Source organism: Vicia villosa, linkage group LG6 (assembly GCF_029867415.1).
Source record: "Vicia villosa cultivar HV-30 ecotype Madison, WI linkage group LG6, Vvil1.0, whole genome shotgun sequence".
Lineage (NCBI taxonomy): Eukaryota > Viridiplantae > Streptophyta > Magnoliopsida > Fabales > Fabaceae > Vicia > Vicia villosa.
Genome location: NC_081185.1, coordinates 55,583,601 through 55,607,783, shown reverse-complemented (window position 1 = coordinate 55,607,783; position 24,183 = coordinate 55,583,601). Strand labels below are relative to the sequence as shown.

General features: G+C 38.7%; 2 protein-coding genes across 2 annotated transcripts; both read left to right on the top strand.

Annotated features, from left to right (window-relative positions):
• The first annotated feature begins 5,349 nt into the window (after nucleotides 1-5,349).
• Nucleotides 5,350-6,318, top strand: LOC131613687 (uncharacterized). The gene has a single exon (XM_058885336.1). It carries the CDS (start codon nucleotides 5,350-5,352, stop codon nucleotides 6,316-6,318), a length of 969 nt encoding a protein of 322 aa, XP_058741319.1.
• Nucleotides 6,319-7,266: 948 nt separating this feature from the next.
• Nucleotides 7,267-8,538, top strand: LOC131613686 (uncharacterized). The gene has a single exon (XM_058885334.1). It carries the CDS (start codon nucleotides 7,267-7,269, stop codon nucleotides 8,536-8,538), a length of 1,272 nt encoding a protein of 423 aa, XP_058741317.1.
• Nucleotides 8,539-24,183: the final 15,645 nt, after the last annotated feature.

Here is a 24,183-nt window from a genome sequence, read left to right as displayed (position 1 = left end):
GGGTTACTAGTAAGTAATTGAGATGATGGTAGAGGTTATCGATGTTGTTGAAAACTCTTTAAAGAGCGAGTAATGTGAAGAGACGAGTACGATCTCAAGGATAAGAAGGTTGATGATGGCGTACATGAATTTGGTTTCAGGATGTTGCAGAAATCGAACTTCAGCGATGAAATGTGTTGTTTAAGTTATAAGAAGTTTGGAAGCGAAGAGATGTGATAAGATGATGTTAATAATGAGATTAATTTGAAAAGAATGAGTTTTGGAGTAGAATTTCCGTAAGCAAATCGCAGGAAGATTGCTGAATTGTTATGAAATTTCGAAAATTCATAACTGGAGTTCTGGACATCCGATTTGAGTTCCGTTTGAAGCGTCGGAAAGCTAACGAGATGAACTTTGTTATAAAAATGGTTGCAGCAGCTGTAACATGTTTAATTGTGTCAGGATGATGTTAGAAAGAGGTGAAGTTACGGTTACACTTGTCCTTAGAACTAGATTGTTCGTTGGTGCGACATGGGATGTCAGTGTCAGAGTTGAACAGAATAAAGGAATAATGAGGAGGCTTGTTGAGAAGCAATTTAAGGAATTAAGTGTACCATTTGCGGAGTTTTGGAAATATCATTTAAGGTGTCGCTGCATGGTGTCGGTATTGTATTTTGGATAACAATTAGAAACATTCATATCTTGAGCTCTAAGTATCGAATTAGAGTGTCGTTTGAGACTACGAAGAGGTGAAATTATGTTCTACCTTATGGGAGAGTTATAAATACCATAGACTGGTCCTATGAGGAGATATGATGATGTCGGTTAAATAAGCACGAACAAGTGTTGAATAGGAATGCCTATTACCGCGATTGTTCAGAACGAAGTCGAGTAGAATATGTCGTTGATGAATAAGATGATAAAGATGATTTAAGTATTAATGGATTTGAGTGATGAGGAAATCAGTAGAAAAAAAAAGTGAAATAGACTTTGGAACCATCTGTGGTATATTGTGATGCGTCGTTGATGGGTTTGGATGGTGTATTGATGTAAAACCAGTAAGTAGTAACTTATGCGTCGGGACGATTGAAAGCGCAGGAAAGTAATTATCTGACTCATGATTTAGAATTGGAAGCCATGGTTTTGTTTTGATGTTGCAGTGACATTATTTGTATGGTACAAGGTTGCCTCTAAAAATGTCGATGCTGATGGTGAAAGAGTTGGATTTAATTGAACAATTCAGAGAATTAAGTTTGGTATGTGAAGGTGCTCCTAATAATGTTAGATTGGGTATACTGAAACTGACTAATGGTATTCCTGACGAGATTAGAGGAAATCAGAAAGCTGATGTTGAGTTGATCGATAAGTCTACTTTGGATTACCAAAGTAAAGATGACGGGTTCAGAATCGGAGAGGATGGTATAATGAGGTTGGTGGTCGCTGTTGTGTTCCGCGTGTTACCGAGTTGAGAAAGAATATTCTAGAAGAAGGACACCATAGAGAATTATTAGACTATGGAAATGTTAATGAGTTTGGGTGCAAACTCGGAAAAGACGCTATTATGTAGTAACAACGGTCTATGCTTAAATATGATTGTCGGCTATCTATTGACAAATTGAGGACTTGATCACCCTTAATCTCTTGTTGATAATAGGCGGAATTATAAAGATAGTATAAGATTGCTTGTTACCTTAATGGTATAAGATGTGATGAATGCTGAGATGTGAGAATGACCACTCGCCATATTGTGGGAACTTATGAGGAAGTGATTATGAAGGGGTGCAAAGCATTGGACGGTGACTTAAGACGAGTAGTCGTAGTCGTACAGCGAAAGTATGATGTAAAGTGGTGTTATGAGTGCTACTCGTGAGCAGTGAGAATTAATATGTCGGGGTTCTACATGGAGAATATATGTTGATCTATAGGTTGGATTTGGAATCTCGTAGACATAAGGATGTCGTGCCAAAGGATTAGAACCCTTTTGAATAATTGCCGAGATGATGGATATCCTATTATGGTTGAATGTAGTTAATGAGTATGTGTTCGGAGAAGTTAAGACAACGAGTTGATACTATGTAATGCCATAATAATTTTGTACTGTTGTAAGGTGTTATGTAAATTTCTAAATATAATGAGGGATTATACTCTAGGAAGGACGAAGTTGATTTGATTCTTAGTGGAGAGTGGGACTCAGTTGAGCTATCTTGTAAGCAATGGTATATTGAGGATGATGAGCTATGTAATTATAACTACTGATGTGTGCTTGATACGATAGTGGGAATGTTTTTAATAGATGAAGTAACTCGGGAATTTGCTCTGAGTAAGTGTAAGTATTACTTTATCGCTCAATTGGAAGAGTGTACCTAAGGTTGGTACGTGGGTAAATGGAATCTATTAATACAGTGTTGATCAGTTGCGATCATACCATGGATCGTGTAATTGTATTATTCAGTTGTTGAGCGTATTGTATGGGACGCACCTCGAAGTTTCATTGTTGTTAACCGTTGGAGTTATAGCGAGTGGTACACCTGGGGATGGTCAAATGCAACGTAAGAACTGAGATTGAATGCATGAGATATGCTTGTGTTGGTTATGTCAGATGAATTTTGAGACTCGACCAAGAAGGTGTTAACGGAGAATGGGAGAGTCAAATGAAGTACTCTTATCTGGGACTTTTACTTGAAGTATGTTTTCGAGGACGAAAACTCTTTTAGTGGGGGAGAGTTGTAACACCCCATAATTTCAGTTTATTAATTTAATTTGGATTTAAATTAAATAATTGGAATTTTAGTATTTTTATTTGGAATTATTTGGAAAATGATGAGTTATTGGCATTGGGCCTAGAGTGGTGATTAGCATAAGAGGGGGTGTTGACTAAGCAAGCCCATTATAATATTTTATTTTATTTTTCATAAAATAAAGGAATTGGGAAAAGAGGAGAGAAAAGGAGACAGACTCTGAGAAAGGGAGAACACGTGAAGTGAGAAGAGCCAAAGGGGAAGAAGATCTTCGAAGATTCGACTCTGAGGTAAGGGGGGATTCTTCGGGTTAGTATTCCTTATGTGATTGTAGGTAGTATGATTGATTAGGATTGTGGTCTAGTTCAATCGTACGTGTCGGGTTGGGAATTTTGTTAGGTTTTGATAATCTTGTATGAATTGACATGATTCTGTTGATACTTGTGATATATGATGTTAATACATGTCAATAACTTGTTTGAAATGTGTAATTGTGTGAAAATCAATGATAATTGTGTGTATGTTCGTATGTACCTGAAATTGGGGAAATGGGATATGGTAAATGCTGTCAAAATGGTGATTTTTGCTGTGCAGGTACGTAGGAACCGGTTCCCATGTGGGACGAACCGGTTCCCCCTTGTAAAAACAGAGAAATATGGGTTCTGGGTAGCTGGGAACCGGTTCCCATGTAGGGACAACCCGGTTCCCCATAGTAAAAACCAGAGACGAGACTTTGAAGCTGCCAGGAACCGGTTCCCACGTAGGGACAACCCGGGTTCTGCAGCATATTTTCTAAAAATGTTTTATCTTTAAAAACCCGTAACTTTTGATCCGTGTATCTGTTTTATGTGCCGTTTTGGGCGTTGCGAAGCTAATGAGATGCTTTATTTGATAAAGTGATGAAATGGGCAGTGGCCAACTTTATTTTAATTCGATTTGATCATTGATGAATTGGAATATAGTATATGTATATGTGCTTATTTATATATGATTATTGATACATGTTTTGTATTGGTGATGGGATCATGATATTCATTGGGTGATGTTGGTTTATAACATGTCATAAATGAATACATGTTTTGTGATTATGTTGTTGAGTTGTTTTATCAATTTATTACATGGTGTGTAATGATGATAGATGTAACGATGTATGATGATGGTGATGATTGATGATTGTGAATATTAATATGTTGTTAATATTAATATGTTGGTTATGGTGGCAATTAACATTACTATGATGTGTATGTTATTGTGATGATGTGGTGTATGTATGTGAATGATTGAATGATGCTTAAACATGTACATACTTGTTGTGACCTTATTGGTAAGAGGTGTTAAGCGATGTTAAGCATCGGAATGATGATGATGTATGAAGATGTAAGTATGTGTCATGTGTGCATTATTCATAAATCATTTGCATTGGAAGGCTAATTCCCATTGTGCGGAGATTAGCGGGAAGTCATCGTGTGCCCATGTGGGGTGTGAGCGATGAGGCAGTAGTCGTGTGCCCATGTGGGGTGTGAGCGACTAGAGGGCAGTATCAAAGAGAGAAGTCCTGTGAATGTGATTCACGAATTTTGGTACCACATGCATAGTGTCAGTTGCATCATATGCATTGGTTATAACATGATTGGATGAGATCCAGTGTTATGCCTTGGTGTGTTTACATGATTGATGTATTGAGAAGATGTTGTTAATATAACTTGATCATTGATGAAATTGATGAGTTGTGGGCCGATGGCCAATATTGTTGGATTGATGCTTGCTTGTTGTAATAATTTCGATTATGTGTATGATTGAGTGGATGATAATTACTATGAGATTTTATTGCTTATGATTGCATAATGCTTATTAATTCGAATGAAACTCACCCTTACTTTGATGATTTCAGATTAAGGATGTAGCGGCGTCTTGATTGGGTGAAGATAGCTTGTAGGCTAGCCCGTAGTTCGTGTCGAGTCATGCTCTGATTGTAACACTGGGGAACGCTAGTTTAGAGACGAATTACTCTGTTGGCTTTGTTGTTTTATAATTGTATTAGAGTAACTTGCATGAATGATGATGAATATGCAATGTTATGAATTATAATCCGCTGTGTTGAACATGAATTGTATTTATGTTAAATGGTTCCTCGTGTGGCATGACAAATGACTATGGTATTTTATGTTAAAGAAGTTGTGACATCCTTGTATTTCATGTTTACTCTGATTATTATTGTATTTTCCGCGGGGGTTTAGAAGGGTGTTACAGGAAGTAACTTTGTTGACCATGTAGTTGGGAATACATCGTTGCTGTGGAACCTATGTCTGATTCATTTTCAGAATAGTTGTTACACGAGGCTATGCTCAGATAGGGTTCTCTTGGATTTTGTTCAAATGAGTATGTTGATACAGAGTTTACAATCTCCAAGTTGGGCTGCTTGAGTCTGGGAAACAATAAAACCTTGATCTACAGGTACAAAATAACCATAGTACACACCTTTGGGATGGGTAGACCTTTGGTTCCATGCTCGTTACTTTGAACCCTCAAGCCCATGTTTTTGCTATGTTTGCATTCATTCATCCATGCATCAAAATACATAGTATCTTTCAAGGAATTAAAAGAAAGCTTTTGTTTTATAAACATTATAGGAATGGAACCTGAAAGAAGAAAAACCAAGAAATATACTTTCAAGATTTTAGAGGTGGAAGAATTAAGAAAGCTAGGATCTTTGATTGTTGATCAAGACAAGCTTTGTAGCAAGTATGGAAGATTGTTGTATCTCCTCAGAACCAAGACGGAAGAAGGAATCCTCTCCACTTTGATTCAATTCTATCACTCATTATATTATTGTTTCAACTTTCCTAATTACCAATTATTGCCTACCCTGGAAGAATATTCAAGTATTATTGGGTTGCCTATTGCTGGAAGAGTTCCTTTCACCGGTTTAGAACAAGATCCCAAGCCTTGTGAGATTGCAAAGTCCACTCATTTGAGAAAGGGAGAAATTGAAAAGAACATGGTTACTAAAGGAGGATTACCTGGATTACCTACTGAGTTCTTAATTGAGAAAGCTCTCACCTTCTCACAAGAAAGAAAGGAAGAAGACTTTGAAGCTGTTTTTGCCTTGTTAGTGTATGGATTATTCTTGTTCCCTAACATTAACAAGTTTGTTGTTATGAATGCCGTCAAGATCTTTATGAAGAAGAGTCATGTTCCTACCTTACTTGGGGACACTTACTATTCTATTCATCTCAGAAATTCCTATGGAAAGGGAATGGTTACCTGTTGTACTCCTTTGCTATACAAGTGGTACATATCTCATTTTCCTGACACCTCTGAATTGTGGAGCCAAAAAGAAGGATTGAAATGGTCACATAAGATCATGACTTTTACCAACACTGAGATTATTTGGACAAACAACCAATTTTGTAGAATGAAGACTTTGGACTGCTGCGGTGATTTCCCTAATGTGCCTCTCATTGGTACAAAAGGAGCAATAAGCCATAGCCCCATGTTAGCTCGTCGTCAATTTGGGATTCCTATGGACAAAAGACCTAGGAGCAATTTATTGGATGGGTTCTTTCTGGAAGAAAGAGTTGAGAACAAGGAGTTTAGATAAAGGATTGCTAATGCTCGGCATCCAAGTCATAGAAGAAAAATCAAAGATTGGAAGACCAAAGGGGATCTCTCTCCTGAGCCCTTTGATAATTGGGTCACTACCAAAGCTGCTGAAATGAGAATGCCTATTCTCCCTGGAACATCTGCACCCCCAATTGAGGAGTATGTTCCACCCATTGTTGTTCCTTCAACAATTGAAAGTCTCCAAGAAGCTCTAATAAAAATAAAGAAATCAAGAGACCATTGGAAGAAGAAGTTTGAGTATTCTACTGCTGAATTAGGAATGTTGGAAGAATCCTATGAAGATGTCCTGAAAGAAAAGAATGATCAACTATTCCTTCAAGACACTTGGCTCATACTAAGGATGATACTATTTCCAAATATGAAAGAGAAAAGAAAAGGAAGCAAAAATAAGAAGCTCTCTCTCTTAAAGAAGCTGCATGGAAGAGTATTGCTGAGAAGTTAGAAAAGGTCAAGTTGAAGAAGAAGAAGACTCAAGATGATATGGATACTTCTCACTTGGCTTTGATGATCACTCTTGGATTTTACTAGATTTCTTTGTTTGTTTCTACCTTGTAACTCTTGAAAGTAGTTTATGACTTGGTTGTCCCTTGTCCCTTTGTATGCTATCAAAGGAAAATGGTACTTCGATGATCCTCGATGACACTCGATGACCCTTATATGTACCAAGGTTGCCTTATTATTAATGAATGAAATTTCTTTTTCAAGTTACTATATAGTGTTTACATTTACAAAACTCTTAAATAAATCCTTGAAAGATATTATGATATGTTTTGAAAATTAAAACAAAAAAGAGTCTTTTGCATTGCATGCATCATACCACATTCACAATCACATACACATCTGAGTCAGAGTCTTATTCATTCCTTCCTCTCTCCTCAGAGTCAAGCTAACGCACCAGTATAATACTCGCGCCAATCGTCAAAGAATGGAAGACGGTATTGTTGATGATCAAGAGTGGCAAGAAGAAGTTGTTGTCCTACGCTCTGGTATTGAAAGATTAACTTCTATGGTTCAAGACTTGGTGGCTGCTCAGAATCAGCCATCAACCCAAGCTCAGACTACTGTGATCTCCGAGATAGAGATTGCTCAGATTCTAGCAATTCCTGTGATGAATCCTACGACCACTAGACCATATGGGATAGATATGGATTTCCAATTGGATAAACAACAGATTCATGTTCCACAAACAACAATTCCTCAAGCTATTATGACTTCTACTCTTATTGTTGTAAACACTGTTCCTATTCACAACAAACAGATATTCCATGGTGCTCCTTCTGAAGGTATGGGTAGATTGGAAGAATTGGAAGACCAATTTTTGGAAATGCAAAAAGAGATCAAGGCCCTTAGAGGAAAAGATCTATTTGGGAAAAAAGTAAATGATTTATGCTTGGTTCCGAATGTCAGAGTTCCGGCCATGTTTAGACTCCCAGAATTTGAGAAGTACAAAGGGAATTCTTGTCCTCACAGTCATCTGATCATGTATGTAAGGAAAATGTCCATGCACACGGAAGATCAACGCTTGTTAATTCACTACTTTCAAGATAGCTTATTTGGAGCTTCTTTGAAATGGTACATGGGTCTGGATAGTACTCACATCCGTACTTTCCATGACTTGGGAGAAGCTTTCATCAGACAGTACAAATACAACATTGATATGGCACCAGACAGAGATCAACTCCGTGCTATGTCCCAAAGAGAGAAAGAGTCTTTCAAAGAGTACATGCAAAGATGGCGTGAACTAGCTTCTCAAATCATTCCTCCCATGGAAGAAAAAGAAATTACCAAGGTGTTCCTTAAGACACTAAGCACGTTTTATTACGAGAAGATGGTAGCAAGCGCTCCCGATGACTTCACTGAAATGGTAAACATGGGGTTGTGGCTTGAAGAAGGTATCCGAGAATGTCACCTAATCATAGAAGCCAGTTCATCACTATCCAATGGTGGCGTCAAAAGATTTGGTAGTAACTTTGCCAAGAAGAAGGAAGAAACTATTAGTGCCATCTCAAGAGGAAGAAAAAGACGGTATCAACCACAAAAAATTGTTGTTGTAACTCCAGTTTTTAGCCAAGCTTCGCATGTGCAGAAGCCTCAGCCTCAACAACAGGATCCTCAACAAAATCAACAATGGAAATATCCGCCTTTTGATCCTATTTCGATAACTTATACAGAATTACTGCCTTTGCTACTTCAGTAGAATTTAGTTCAATTGAGGGATCCTCCTCCTACATGAATACCTACATGATGTTTGTGAATCAACTCAATCCTTGGTGAATATGCACGATATCTTATGTGGACTTGATTACTTTCCTCCGCATGACTATAATGCTTGTCCAATATGTTCCAACACCATTCATGGATGTGCTCTCGTAGTTGAAGACCTTCAGAAACTGCTAGACCGAGGAATTATAAGCATATCAAGAAAGAAAATGGATGAAGAAACCCACTCCGTTGTAGCGGGGAAAATCTGATATCGAAGCCATAGGATTGACTCGACTCAATATTTCAGTGAAAGTCGCCACCGCGCTTTATTATTTCCAAAGGAAAAGGGAAAAGAACGAATAAAACCCAAAGTTTGTTTTTTTTTTAAAAAAAACAAAAAGGAGAGATCTTAGGTACGGGTGTTGTTTATACAAGGGGAAGGTTTTAAGCACCCCTCATATCTGTGGTACTCCACAGGAACCTTTTTGAAAATCTGTGTCGTGTGTGCTAAAAAAAACGGTTTGTTTTATTTTTAAAATAAGCTCGGCAAAGCATTAAGCCTTGTGCCTACATACCTCCTCGGTGCAATGGAGAAGTCAGAGCTAATGTAGTTCCGCTTAAAAGGGAAAACATTTTTAAAACGAATAAACACTTTATCATCGTTGGAGAGAAATACTCAGCCATTGATCTTGAGCATGAGAACAAACGAGTTCTTTGCATCGCTAATGAAAGAAGGGCTCCAACTCGGATAAAATTGACGAGTATGCCACTAGCTCTCTCACGCGGAAAAGATCTCATTATATCAATCAATTTCAAAATCGTGGGGTATAACCACTCGTTTCGACAATTAACGGTGTCTAAACTTTTGAAGAAAAAGAGGAAAAGGCCACTAAGGGCAAAAGATATTTTTTAAGAAAAAGGTTTTGAAAAGGTTTGCAAACATAAGAATGTTTTGGAAAAAGAGAGAAGATTTTGAAAATTAAAGAAGGGGAGGAGATGAAGAGGCTATCCTATTGCGTAAAATAAAAGCTAAGGAAAAGAACGGTCTAACCGAAATAAAAGGCAACACTTGACATTGTGAGTCAAGGTAGATTTCCCATCCTTTGGAATATCAATACTAAACCAACATTATCACTTGGGGATCCAGATGAACTTATTATCTTAGCACCATTTCGCATTAAGCACATTAAAATTCTGACGAAAATCGGGCAGAGTAACGGCTGTTTTCGGGTAAAATCCTTATATCAATGCCTTGGAATTAACCATCAAAGGCTTTCAAGGAAATACCTGCACACATAAACAAACAACAATCCAATGCCAGACAGACAGAATAACAGCAGAGTAACGACAGAATAAGGGTCCAGAGGCACTAAGTCCATAAGTCCGAATCTCCAAAATGCTAGGGATAGTAACCAATAGTCCAAAAGAGAGCCTTAGGTGTTTTTTAGATTTTTGTTATTTATTAGCGTTTTAGCATAAAAGTAAAGTATGGTCCAAGTGGACAAAAGAAAAATAGCGGAAGCATAAACATAGCGTCCAAATGGACAAAGAGAAAATAGCGGAATATAAATATGATGAAATGATAAAATAAAGCGATAAAGCGAGAAATATAAAGAGCAATATAATAAAGTGTGGAAATTAAAGTCAATTGTTAGATGTTAAAGATAACCCTCTTGAAACTTGTCAAGTATGTTATCAAAGTTAGTAATGAAGATCGATGGTGAGTGAAGGATGTACTCGGATTTAAATTCAATAGAAATTTATCAGAAGCTTGATAAAATCATAGCGACTACACGATAAACCTCCATAAGTCTTAAATCAACCGCATACAATTCTCTTCCATATTTGATCTTTTTTTTTGATTCGGGACACGAAATATTGCGCTATGTTAAGCAGATCGCCAAGTGATTTATGTAGAAATCACCCTACAACGAGGCCGGTCAAAACTTTATGTGCTAATGCATGCGAGAGAAGTGATATGTAGATCACTCTCCGAAAGCAATACCACAAGAAAAGAAAAATGGTGAGTGATCTAGTCTTTACCAAGAATCCATAAGAATTCTCAAGGTATTAAGACTTTCATCGATCAAAATAAAGAGAAACAAAAGATGGAACCACATTAAAAGCTCCTTTCATCCATAATTTCAATCACTTAATATTGCGGATTCGGATTCTCATCCTATCGACGCCCTAAGTCCATTGAAATTAGAGAGAAATTAGGCCTCTAACTTGTGATTCAAAGAAAATATCAAAAGAATGGAGTAGAAGATGAGTTAGAACCAAAAACAAGTCAAAAACCACAAAAACAAGCATTCTGCCCAGATGTAAATCGATTTGCACAGAGTGTAAATCGATTTGCACAGAGTGTAAATCGATTTGCACAACTCTGTTTTCAAAATCTGCGCAGTTTTTGAGTTGTGTAGATCGATTTGCACCAGATGTAAATCGATTTGCACAACACAGTTTTCAAAAAAACAGCAAATCAAGAGAAGAAAACTTGTTTAAACATAAAACCAAACACCTTGTGATCTTGGATCAATTTGTGCACGAAAATGTATCAAGTAAGCAAGTAAAACTCATCAATGTAGCACCAAAGGTGCATCAAGCATAAACAACAATGGATCACATCTTGAATTATGGAATGGATCTAGGATTTTACCAAATCTTTCACAAACTTTGAATCTTCTTCAAGAACACACAACCACAAGCTTTGATCTCCCACAATTGATGAAGAAAAAGTAGTGTTTATGTTGAGGTTTAGCTCTAAATTAGTGAGGTTCAAGATGTGACTCACTAATTTGTGTGGAAGAAAAAGAGCTTTGAGTGAGGGGTTTGGAAGAGGTGAGGAGAGAAAGAGCAAGAGTTTTCTTGGCTATCCAAGCTTGAAAAATGAAGAGGGGAATGCCTCAATTTATAGCACTTAGGCTTGGGAAATTTTGTGGCTTGGAGTTAGGATTGGAAAATAGAATTAGGCTTGGGAAAAGGATTTGGAGCCAAAAAAGAGATCCAATGGTCTTGATGCAATCACATGAGGGTCTATGATTAAATGATGTAGATAATCAAATGTAAGAACTAAGTCATGCTTCCCATGCTTGCGAATGATGTCAACACTTTCAAAAGCTGAAATTTGCCTTCATTTTTCCAAATTCGCACTGGTGCAATCGATTTACACTTTATGCAAATCTATTTACATAGCTGAAAAAGGCAAAATCTGGGGCAAAAACAGTTATGCAAATTGATTGCTGTCTTATGCAAATCGATTTGCACTGATGGCAGAAGCAAATCTGGTGCAGAAACAGTTGTGTAAATCGATTTACACCTTATGCAAATCGATTTGCATAGTGAAAATGTTGAAAAATGCTCCTTTTGATGGATGTTATGACTTGGTACCTACAAAACACAAATACACCAAAGCACAAGGCAATATTTTTGGTATTTTGGTTAGTAAAACAATATATACAAGACTAAACATGGGTGCTTGATGATTCCCTTGCAGATGAATTGAGCATAACATCACAAGTAGAGTTCTAAGTTAAAACTTCTTGATTGATGATTGGTATGCAAATGATGTGTGATCTTAGGGTCAAATATTGGGGTATGACAGATGCCCCTATTTAAGTTTCTTCGATTCAGAGATACGACGATTGGAAATCTTCGTTTTGACGAAATCGAAGAGACTTAAATATATAAAACACAATTTTTGAACCTAAGATACTATGCAATGTTTAATGAATGCATACGATGAGGATAAAACACGACAACACCGGGGAGGAAAAGGAATTCCACTAGGGAAACAAATGTCTTGCGGGCAAAACTCCACTGGGGAAGGCAAGACTTTGTTGGAGAGACGAAACTTTGGTGGGAAAAGAAACTTCTCTGGGGAAAACATTTCGCACCAGAGAGGTTAAAGCAATCACCTTTCGCTGGAGATGATAAAGGGGGCATCCTCTTTCACTGGGGATGAGAAAAATATGCATCCTGAATCAGAATGCCAATCTTCCGTTAACAGAAAACACACCATCGTACCACTGATGATATGAAGAGATGTACCGCCGTACCATTGACGATAGCATATACCAACGTTCCACTGAAGGTATAAAAAGAAAGATTCATCGACGTACCACTGACGATGAAAGAGATGTACCGCCATACCACTGACGATAATATATACCAACGTTCCACTGAAGGTATAAAAGAGAGATTCATCGACGTACCATTGACAATGAAAGAGATGTACCGCCGTACCACTGACGATAACATATACCAACGTTCCACTGAAGGTATAAAAGAGAGATTCATCGACGTACCATTGACGATGAAAGAGATGTACCGCCGTACCACTGCCGATAACATATACCAACGTTCCAGTGAAGGCATGAAGAGATATACCACCGTACCACTGATGATATAAAAGAGATAATTCATCGACGTACCACTGACGATGAAAGAGATGTACCGTCTTACCACTGGCGATAACACATACCAACGTTCCACTGAAGGTATGAAGAGATATACCACCGTACTAGTGATGATATACAAGGAGATAATTCATCGACGTACCACTGACGATGAAAGAGATGTACCGCCGTACCACTGACGATAACACATACCAACGTTCCACTGAAGGCATGAAGAGTTATACCACCGTACCACTGATGATATAAAAAGAGATAATTCATCGACGTACCACTGACGATGAAAGAGATATACTGCCGTACCACTGACGATGACACATACCAACGCTCCACTGAAGGTATGAAGAGATGCCCTTTTGTACCAATGACGGTGAAGAGCAATCAATAATACTTTTTCAAAGATTTGAGGATGCAAACACAAATGCATAATCTCAATATTCATCGTCCAGCAACCAAAATTCAATCCATGACCAAATGGAAAGAAACTGCCAAAAAGACTGGACTAAGTGAGAGAGGAACTCACTAGTCTTCTGTTCGCAGACATCTGAACAGAATAACTGAAACATATTATCCACCTAGAAACAAATTCAGTGGGGATTTTCAAGGAAAGTGAGCTTTTCTGCTTAAGACACTCTAAATGAAAGAGCAATCTGTTTGACAATAACTTCATGATAGAAAATGTGAATGTATGACTGTTTTTGATGCATGTTAATGATGCGTATGCTGCCAAAACTTAGCACAAGAACTAACTCAAGAGATAGAGTACAAAAATAACAATCAAGCATGTCTCGCGCTGAACACTAGAGCAGAAACTGCTATAACAATCTTTTGATGGCTTCAGAATAAATGCTATCCAACACTAGGGAACATTGGAGCTGAGAGAACAAAATAGTTGAGTTCTACACCATACTCGAACCAGCCCAAAGGTGCATTGAGTGGAACACATTCTTCTTCTTTTGCATATGAATATATCAACATATCCATTCCTTGTAATGCACTCATGAATCAAAGTAAAACTTCCTTTTATATATTTCAAAAAAGGATTTTGTTGAGATCAATTTTTTTGTTTCAAAAATTACTATCAACAATAAATGACATTTTGAGAGATATGAAAGAAATAAGATTGCCAATAAAAGGTAAAGGCTCAAACTTTTTTAATAGAATGGTAGCCTGCAAAAGGCAAGACCCCATGGATTATTACAAAGTTTGGAAAGTGGTAATTTTGTGGAAAAGGTACATTGAAATGTAATGACCCTATCCTCTCTCTCAACTTGGAATTCCTGAGCAAAGGCTTCCATTGAAATGTGTTGAACTTCTTTATGATAAACAGATGACTGCTGATGATCAAGTCTTGTCTGATGTAGTTACTTGCCATGAATCCCTAACTTTTGCCTGGACCGCCCTTTCGGGTTTTCAGTCCACCGGGTATTTTATTCTGTTTATGTCTCTAATTTTTGCCTGGACCGCCCGCCCTTTCGGGTTTTCAATCCACCGAGACGCTCTTTTTTGCCTTAGCCGCCCTTTCGGGTTTTCAACTTAGCGAGCTGTTCTTTTATTGTTTTTAGGCGAAGTATTTCTTGACTACATTAGCATTCACGGGACGTGGGAGCTCTTCTCCATCCATAGTTGCAAGAATTAATGCACCGCCAGAGAAGGCTTTCTTAACAACATATGGTCCTTCAAAATTAGGAGTCCACTTGCCCCTTGAATCAGAGGTGAAAGACAAGATCCTTTTGAGCACGAGGTCGCCTTCTCTGAATACACGAGGTCGAACCTTCTTATCAAAAGCTTTCTTCATTCTTTTCTGGTACAACTGACCATGGCATAAAGCCGTCATTCTCTTTTCTTCTATCAAATTCAATTGATCAAACCTGCTCTAACACCACTCAGCCTCAGATAACTTGGTTTCCATTAAAACTCTCAACGATGGAATCTCAACCTCAATGGGGAGCACTGTTTCCATACCGTAAACCAAAGAAAAGGGGGTTGCCCCGGTTGAAGTACGAACAGATGTACGGTACCCATGCAAAGCAAATGGGAGCATCTCATGCCAGTCCTTGTACGTAACAACCATCTTTTGCACAATCTTCTTAATATTCTTATTTGCTGCTTCAATAGCTCCATTCATCTTTGGCCTATAAGGCGAAGAGTTGTGATGTTCAATTTTGAAACTTTCACACAGTTCTCTCATCATTCTGTTGTTCAGATTCGAGCCATTATCAGTAATGATCTTGCTCGGTACACCATATCTGCAGATGATGTTGTTCTTGATAAATCTGACCACAATTTGCTTTGTCACATTAGCATATGAAGCAGCTTCTACCCACTTGGTAAAGTAATCGATTGCTACTAGGATGAATCGATGTCCGTTTGAAGCCTTGGGTTAAATCATGCCAATCATATCGATACCCCACATAGAGAAAGGCCATGGAGAAGAAATAACATTGAGAAGTGTCGGAGGCACATGAATCTTGTCAGCATACACCTGACACTTGTGACACTTCTTTACAAACTTGTAGCAATCAGATTCCATTGTCAGCCAATAGTAACCTGCTCTGAGCATCTTTTTAGCCATCGAATGTCCATTGGCATGAGTACCAAAAGATCCTTCATGAATTTCATGCATTAACATGTCTGCTTCGTGTCTATCTACGCATCTGAGCAAAACCATGTCATAATTTCTCTTATAGAAAACATCCGCATTGATGAAGAAACTGCCAGCCAATCTCCTCAAAGTTTTCTTATCTTTATTTGATGCCCCAAGTGGGTACTCTTGAGTCTGAAGGAAGTGCTTAATATCGAAATACCAAGGCTTTTCATCTGTTGATTCCTCAACTGCAAATACATGAGTAGGTCTATCAAGACGCCTGATTGTAATATGAGGTTCCTCATTATGGAAGTTCACTTTGTACATGGAGGACAATGTGGCTAATGCATCAGCCATCTGATTCTCATCTCGAGGGATGTGGTGGAATTCAACTTTGTTAAAGAACATCAACAGCCTTCTAGCGTAATCTTTGTAAGGGATCAAACCAGGATGACGAGTTTCCCATTCTCCTTTAATCTGATTAATCACAAGCGCAGAATCTCCATAAACATCAAGAATCTTAATTCTCAGATTAATGGCCTCTTCAAGTCCCATGATGCAAGCTTCATACTCAGCAATATTATTTGTACAATCAAAACATATCCTTGCAGTGAAAGGTACATGTGACCCATGCGGAGTGACAATAATGGCGCCAATTCCATGGCCATGAACGTTAGAAGCTCCATCAAAAATTAAACCCCATTTGGATTCAGGATCTGGTCCTTCTTCTGGCAACGGTTCATCCCAATCCTGAGCTCTCAAATACATTATATCTTCATCTGGGAAGTCCATTCTGATAGATTGATGATCATCAATTGGTTGGTGAGGGAGGTACTCTGCCAACACACTTCCTTTCACAGCTTTCTGAGCTCGATATTTAATATCATATTCTGATAACAACATTTGCCAGCGAGCGATCCTTCCAGTTAATGCAGGTTTCTCAAATACATACTTAATTGGATCCATTTTAGAAATCAATAGGGTGGTGTGGTTCAACATATACTGTCTTAGTCGGCGAGCAGCCCACACCAAAGCACAACAAGTTTTCTCAAGCAGCGAGTATCTTGTTTCGCACTCGGTAAAATTTTTGCTAAGGTAGTATATTGCATACTCTTTTCGACCAGACTCGTCATGCTGACCCAACACACATCCCATTGAATTTTCAAGTACTGTGAGGTACATAATCAAAGGCCTTCCCTCAGCTGGAGGGAGCAAAATGGGAGGTTCAAGCAGATATTCTTTGATGTTGTCAAAAGCTTTCGGACAATCTTCATTCCACACACATCCCTGATTTTTCTTTAACAACTTGAAGATTGGCTCACAGGTAGCAGTCATATTGGAAATGAACCTGGAGATATAATTCAAACGCCCGAGGAAACCTCTCACTTGTTTCTCAGTCTTTGGTGCTGGCATTTCCTGAATTGCTTTGACTTTATCAGGATCTACTTCAATTCCTCTCTGACTGACAATGAAACCCAATAATTTTCCAGAACGGACACCAAAAGTGCATTTGTTTGGATTTAAGCGGAGACGATACTTTCTTAAACGCTGAAACAACTTTAAAAGATCTTCCATGTGCCTCTCCTCTGACTGGGATTTGGCAATCATGTCATCCACATAAACCTCAATTTCTTTGTGCATCATATCATGGAAAAGAGTGGTCATGGCCCTCTGATACGTCACGCCAGCATTCTTCAACCCAAAACGCATTACTTTGTAACAGAATGTCCCCCATGGCGTAATAAAGGTTGTCTTTTCCATGTCTTCAGGTGCCATCTTAATCTGGTTGTATCCTGAAAAACCATCCATAAAGGAGAAAACCTCAAACTTTGCCGTGCTATCCACCAACATATCAATGTGAGGTAGAGGAAAATCATATTTCGGACTGGCTTTGTTCAAATCTCTATAATCAACGCACATGCGAACTTTTCCGTCTTTCTTCGGAACAGGCACAATATTGGCAATCCATTGAGGATATACAGAAGTGACAAGGAAACCTGCATCTATCTGCTTCAAGACCTCATTCTTAATATTTTCTGCCATATCAGGATGACTCCTTCTTAGCTTTTGCTTGACAGGAGGACATTCAGGTTTCAACGGCAAACGATGCTCCACAATATCTATGTCCAATCCGGGCATGTCTTGGTAGGACCACGCAAAAATGTCAACATACTCTTTAAGAAGCTCTACCATCCTCTTCTTAACATCTTGACCAAGCAGTGCCCCAATCTTGACTTCTTTCTTATCTTCTTCAGAACCCAAGTTGATGACTTCTAACGGCTCTTTATATGGCTGAATGGTGTCTTCCTCGTGCTCAAGCAGTCGGGAAATCTCATCAGGAATACATTCATCACTCTCTTCTTCCGCCTCATACACAGGACACTCTAAGTTGGGAGAGGGTGCAGGGTCATTACTTTCAACGGTTTTATTGATTAATCTGCACAAGTGATTATTATTTCAGGAAAAAGGAAAGATATATGCAAACATGTAATCATGCAGATTATGGAAAATGAAAACATTTTTTAAAGGTTTTTTGTGTTACCATTTTCCAGAAAAAGCAAAAAGATAAAAAGCATGTATATGCAGAAACAAAATGACTTTTATTGATGATTTTAATGTTTAAAACAAACAGGAAAAAGCCCCAACAGCTTCACTTTCATCTTGGGCAGAATGAAAGGATTTTGAAAAACATAAAAGCAAATTACTTTGAAGCATGAGTACACTCAGGAATGTCAATGGTGATCCAATTCTTAGTCATCTTTCCATGGGTCACAAAGTTTGGCACTTCTGGCTCTGATTCATCTTCAACAATAGCGTTCACTTCTGGAGGAGTCGGATGTAGAAACCCAGCACTATGGAACATCTCCTGATAAGGACGAAAAGTAGATTCAGGTTTCATCACAGACTTGTCTGAGGCAGAAAATCCCAGACCAGCTCTATTCTTGTTCTCTTGCAGACTCACCACTTGTCCCCAGACTCCTGAATGTCCATTCTGAACCACCAGTTGAGCATCTTTGAAGGAGGCAATGGAAGCTTCATCCTTTTTGAATTCATCATTAACAGACAGGGCTTGGAATGCAGTTCCAATGACTACTTCATCAGCCTCTATGGTACGGAACAAAGAGTGATGACTAATCAGCAAAGCTTGTTCTCCAATCACAACGACCATCTTTCCATCTTTCACAAATTTAAACTTTTGGTGGAGAGTCGAAGTAACTGCCCCAGCCTCATGGATCCATGGGAGTCCCAATAAGCAACTGTATGCAGGGAAAATGTCAATCACTTGAAAAGTAATCTTGAAGACAAATGGTCCAATACCAATAGGCAAATCAACCTCTCCAACCACTGATTTCTTCGATCCATCAAAAGCCTTGACAATCACATTACTAAATCTCATTGGTGTGCCACCATAAGACAGCTTTGCAAGAGCGGATTTCGGCATGACATTCAGCGATGAACTAGTATCGATCAACACATTGGACATCGAGTCCTCTTTGCAACTGACAGAGATATGCAAAGCCAAATTATGATTTCTCCCTTCCTCAGGCAAATCTTCAACACTGAAGCTCAAATTGTTACATGCAATGATATTACTCACAACCCCATTAAACTGATCCAGCGTCACATCATGATCCACAAAGGCTTGATCAAGTATCTTCATTAAAGAATCCCTATGAGCAGGAGAACTCGCCAGCAACTCCATTATAGAGATCTTGTACGGAGTACGATGCAACTGATCCACAATCTTATAATCACTCATCTTGATAAGCTTCAAAATCTCATCCATCTCCTTTCCTGAAGATGATCCATCATTCACTTTTGTCGCATCATTATTGTTCACAGGTACTTAAGTAGGATTCCTCTGGACATCCACAACTGTTTGGGGTTGAGTAAAAACTTGTCCACTTCTAGTCACTCTACTAACATCTGCTATATTCTCAACAGAAGACAGAGGCTTAATCTCGACTTCTTTTCCAGCTTCCAGCATGGTGGCATTGTATCTGTAGGGTACAGCTTTGTCAGAACTATAAGGTACAGATCCAGGCAAACATATCACAAGAGGTTCTACAGCAGCTTTGCCATAGTAACTAATCTCTACACATTCCGGAATTTCAAAGCATGGTTCAATCACATTGACATCATCTTCATCTCTATCCCTCAGAATCTCGATGAGCCTTTGATCTATCATCTCTTGTAAATCTCTTTTCACAATGTAACACCCTCGAGGATTAACCGAACAAATCCTACAAGCGGCATGATTGTGCTCATAATGACTGTACTCACACAGAGTGGCATGCATCTCTACCAATGATCCTCTGATGTGTTCCACACGATAAATCTTTTATTTCCCAGGGCACCCATACACCAAATTCACAGCAGACACTTCATGAGTCGGCAATGGATTGTTCTGCACATTTGGGCCAATATCACGGAAAGAAAGCATTCCAGAACGGACCAATCTTTGAACTTCATTCTTTAAGGACCAACAATTTTCCAAATCATGCCCAGGAGCATTCTGATGAAAAGCACAAGTGGCATCAGCTTTGTACCTCCAAGGGAGTTTCTCTGGAACAGGAGGTGGTGACCTTGGTTGAACCAACTTCTTGTGAATTAGAGCAGGATACAGTTCAGTGTACGTCATAGGGACAGGATCAATATTAACTCGAGGATACGGATTCCGCCTTGCTGGTTGTTGATTAACAGGAGCTACAGGCACTGAATTCACAACAGGAGTTACTGACGCCACTTGTTGAGATTGATTTCTGAATCGATTATTCCTCCCATGAGAAACAGCATTAGCATCTGATTCTTTCTTCTTCTGAAATGAAGAACCATACTTCTTCGCACCACCAGACGAATTGTCATTCCGAACTAGACGACCTTCTCGCACAGCTTCTTCCAACCTGACACCCATACCCACTATTTTGGTGATGTCTACAGGAGCACTTGCAATCATATTTTCATAGTAAAATGGACCAAGAGCCTTAAGGAAAATCTTAGTCATCTCTTTCTCTTCCATCGGAGGAATCACTTGGGCGGCAACCTCACGCCATCTCTGAGCATATTCCTTGAAGGATTCCTTTTCTTTCTGCATCATAGCTCGCAATTGATCTCTATCAGGAGCCATGTCCACATTATACTTGTATTGCTTCACAAACGCCTCAGCTAAGTCATTAAAAGTGCGAATATGGGTGCTATCAAGGCCCATATACCACTTAGAAGCAGCTCCAGTCAAACTGTCTTGGAAATAGTGGATCAACAGACGTTGATCATCAATGTGAGTGGACATCTTCCTTACATACATCACCAGATGTGCTTGAGGACAGGAATTTCCTTTATACTTCTCAAATTCAGGCAGTTTGAACTTAGCAGGTACATTTCACATTGGGAACCAGGCAAAGATCATGCACATTCTTTCCAAACAGCTCTTTCCCACGGAGAGCTTTCATCTCTTTCTGCAATTCTTCAAACTGATCTTGGAAACCATCCATTCTGTCATGAATTTCACTTGGAGCAGCATCATAAATGGGCTCTGGGACAAAAGGACCAGTATGAAGAATAGGAGACGTGTTGACCATAACAGGAGTCAACGGACGAGTCATCTCAAGAACAGACAAATAACCTTCAGGCATGCCCCAGGGATATCCATTAGGCATACGTTGCTGAGTAGCACCAACAGGAACAGCAGGAATTGTTGTAGCAGCAATTTCAGAAATCACAGTGGTCTGACCCTGAGCTTGGGTATTGGGAGGAGGAACCTGATTCTGATTCTGATTAGCCATCAATGTCTCAACCAGAGCAGTGAGACGATCCACACCAGATCTCAAAGTAACAACCTCTTCACGTAGCTCACGATTCTCTTGTTCAAGACCTTCCATCTTCTTCTTGCAGTTAGCTCGAGTGTTATACCGGTGAGACAGCTTGATTCAATTCTGTATGAAGAACACTGAATAAGACCTCGGGAATACTCTCGGAAGCAAGACCAAAATGCAGAATGATGCATGAAATGCAATGCAAATGATTTTTATTATTATTATTTTTTTGGTTTTCAAGGAACTTTAAGACATTGATTGTAAACATTAGCAAAAAAACATAAAACATAACAACATTCTTCATTAATAATAGAAAAGCTTACAAAAGGATTCAAAGATCCAAAATTACAAAATAAAGGAAAAGCTAGAAACTAGAAGGGAACACTTCTGATGAAGATTCAACTCCTCTCTGCAGCTTCCTACGGAGCTTCTCCAACTCATCTTCATAAAAGGCCTTCAAATGAGCATTCTCGACCATCAGCTTATCAACAACTTCCTTCCATGCAACTGAATCTTCTTATTGTCTCTTTCGCTTTTCTACTTTGGTCTTCAAGATAGAAATCAATTTCCCATAACGATTTTTGAAGTTGTCAAGATTAGGAACCAAAGTTGCTAGCTCTTTCAATTCCTTTGCGCTTGAATTCCTGAAAGTGTACTTCTTGATGCTTCTCTTTTGATCCATGGTACCTGTGATGTTTACAAAAAATGTCTCTAAGTTCCTTGAAAACCATTTGTGAATGTCATTTTTATGAATGCATGAATGCATGGTTTATGCATCAACCACAATCAACAGCACACAAGATCACAACAAATCACACAAAATCACACAGTCCAGGTCCTTAGGTTCGACGTCACGAGCATGGAGCCATGGGTCTACCCATCCCACAAGGCGTGATCTAAGGAGTTTTGTACCTGCCAATCGGGTTCTACAAAGGTTCCTAGAGTTTTCAACCTTCTATCGGATATTACCGGCACGCACAATTGCTCATGGGCGCCAACAATATGCCTAAAAAGACCTCGTCTGAGCGTAGTATCGCATGACAACAAGCTCAAATTGGTACTTGATCTTGTTTCTGCACTACATCCTAAAAAAGGCTTAGATGGGTTAAAAAGGTTCTAGGCCATTCATCTTCTACGGACACTCACTATTGAAAGTAATAGCGTTATCACAATGGTTCGTAACAACCTCTACTACCTTCCATGAGGCCTCCACTGATTGGGGTTCCACCATATGACGCTCATGGTAAGGATTGCTCCTGACATGCGACTATTGGTCTTACCACCTCCTATCTCAAGTTACTCACCAAAGTTCGGGTTAGAACTTTATCTCATCACAGAGGAACCATCGAGCACCAAAAAGAAATAAAAAAAGATAAACAAACAAAGCACACAACAGTATATACAGGTAAAACACACAGATAAACAAAAATAGGCTTAACACACTTAAAACTGGATCCCCAGTGAAGTCGCCATTTTTCTGTAGCGGGGAAAATCTGATATCAAGCAATAGGATTGACTCGACTCAATATTTCAGTGAAAGTCGCCACCGCGCTTTATTATTTCCAAAGGAAAAGGGAAAAGAACGAATAAAACCCAAAGTTTGTTTTTTTTTTTATAAACAAAAAGGAGAGATCTTAGGTACGGGTGTTGTTTATACAAGGGGAAGGTTTTAAGCACCCCTCATATCTGTGGTACTCCACAGGAACCTTTTTGAAAATCTGTGTCGTGTGTGCTAAAAAAAACGGTTTGTTTTATTTTTAAAATAAGCTCGGCAAAGCATTAAGCCTTGTGCCTACATACCTCCTCGGTGCAATGGAGAATTCAGAGCTAATGTAGTTCCGCTTAAAAGGGAAAACATTTTTAAAACGAATAAACACTTTATCGTTGTTGGAGAGAAATACTCAGCCATTGATCTTGAGCATGAGAACAAATGAGTTCTTTGCATCGCTAATGAAAGAAGGGCTCCAACTCGGATAAAACCGACGAGTATGCCACTAGCTCTCTCACGCGGAAAAGATCTCATTATATCAATCAATTTCAAAATCGTGGGGTATAACCACTCGTTTCGACAATTAACGGTGTCTAAACTTTTGAAGAAAAAGAGGAAAAGGCCACTAAGGGCAAAAGATATTTTTTAGGAAAAAGGTTTTGAAAAGGTTTACAAACATAAGAATGTTTTGGAAAAAGAGAGAAGATTTTGAAAATTAAAGAAGGGGAGGAGATGAAGAGGCTATCCTATTGCGTAAAATAAAAGCTAAGGAAAAGAACGGTCTAACCGAAATAAGAAGGCAACACTTGACATTGTGAGTCAAGGTAGATTTCCCATCCTTTGGAATATCAATACTAAACCAACATTATCACTTGGGGATCCAGATGAACTTATTATCTTAGCACCATTTCGCATTAAGCACATTAAAATTCTGACGAAAATCGGGCAGAGTAACGGCTGTTTTCGGGTAAAAACCTTATATCAATGCCTTGGAATTAACCATCAAGAGCTTTCAAGGAAATACCTGCACACATAAACAAACAACAATCCAATGCCAGACAGACAGAATAACAGCAGAGTAACGACAAAATAAGGGTCCAGAGGCACTAAGTCCATAAGTCTGAATCTCCAAAATGCTAGGGATAGTAACCAATAGTCCAAAAGAGAGCCTTAGGTGTTTTTTAGATTTTTGTTATTTATTAGTGTTTTAGCATAAAAGTAAAGTATGGTCCAAGTGGACAAAAGAAAAATAGCGGAAGCATAAACATAGCGTCCAAATGGACAAAGAGAAAATAGCGGAATATAAATATGATGAAATGATAAAATAAAGCGATAA

Excerpts from the sequence above, each read along its gene's own strand:
- LOC131613687 (XM_058885336.1), top strand. The coding sequence starts at position 5,350 with ATGGAACCTGAAAGAAGAAAAACCAAGAAATATACTTTCAAGATTTTA.
- LOC131613686 (XM_058885334.1), top strand. The coding sequence starts at position 7,267 with ATGGAAGACGGTATTGTTGATGATCAAGAGTGGCAAGAAGAAGTTGTT.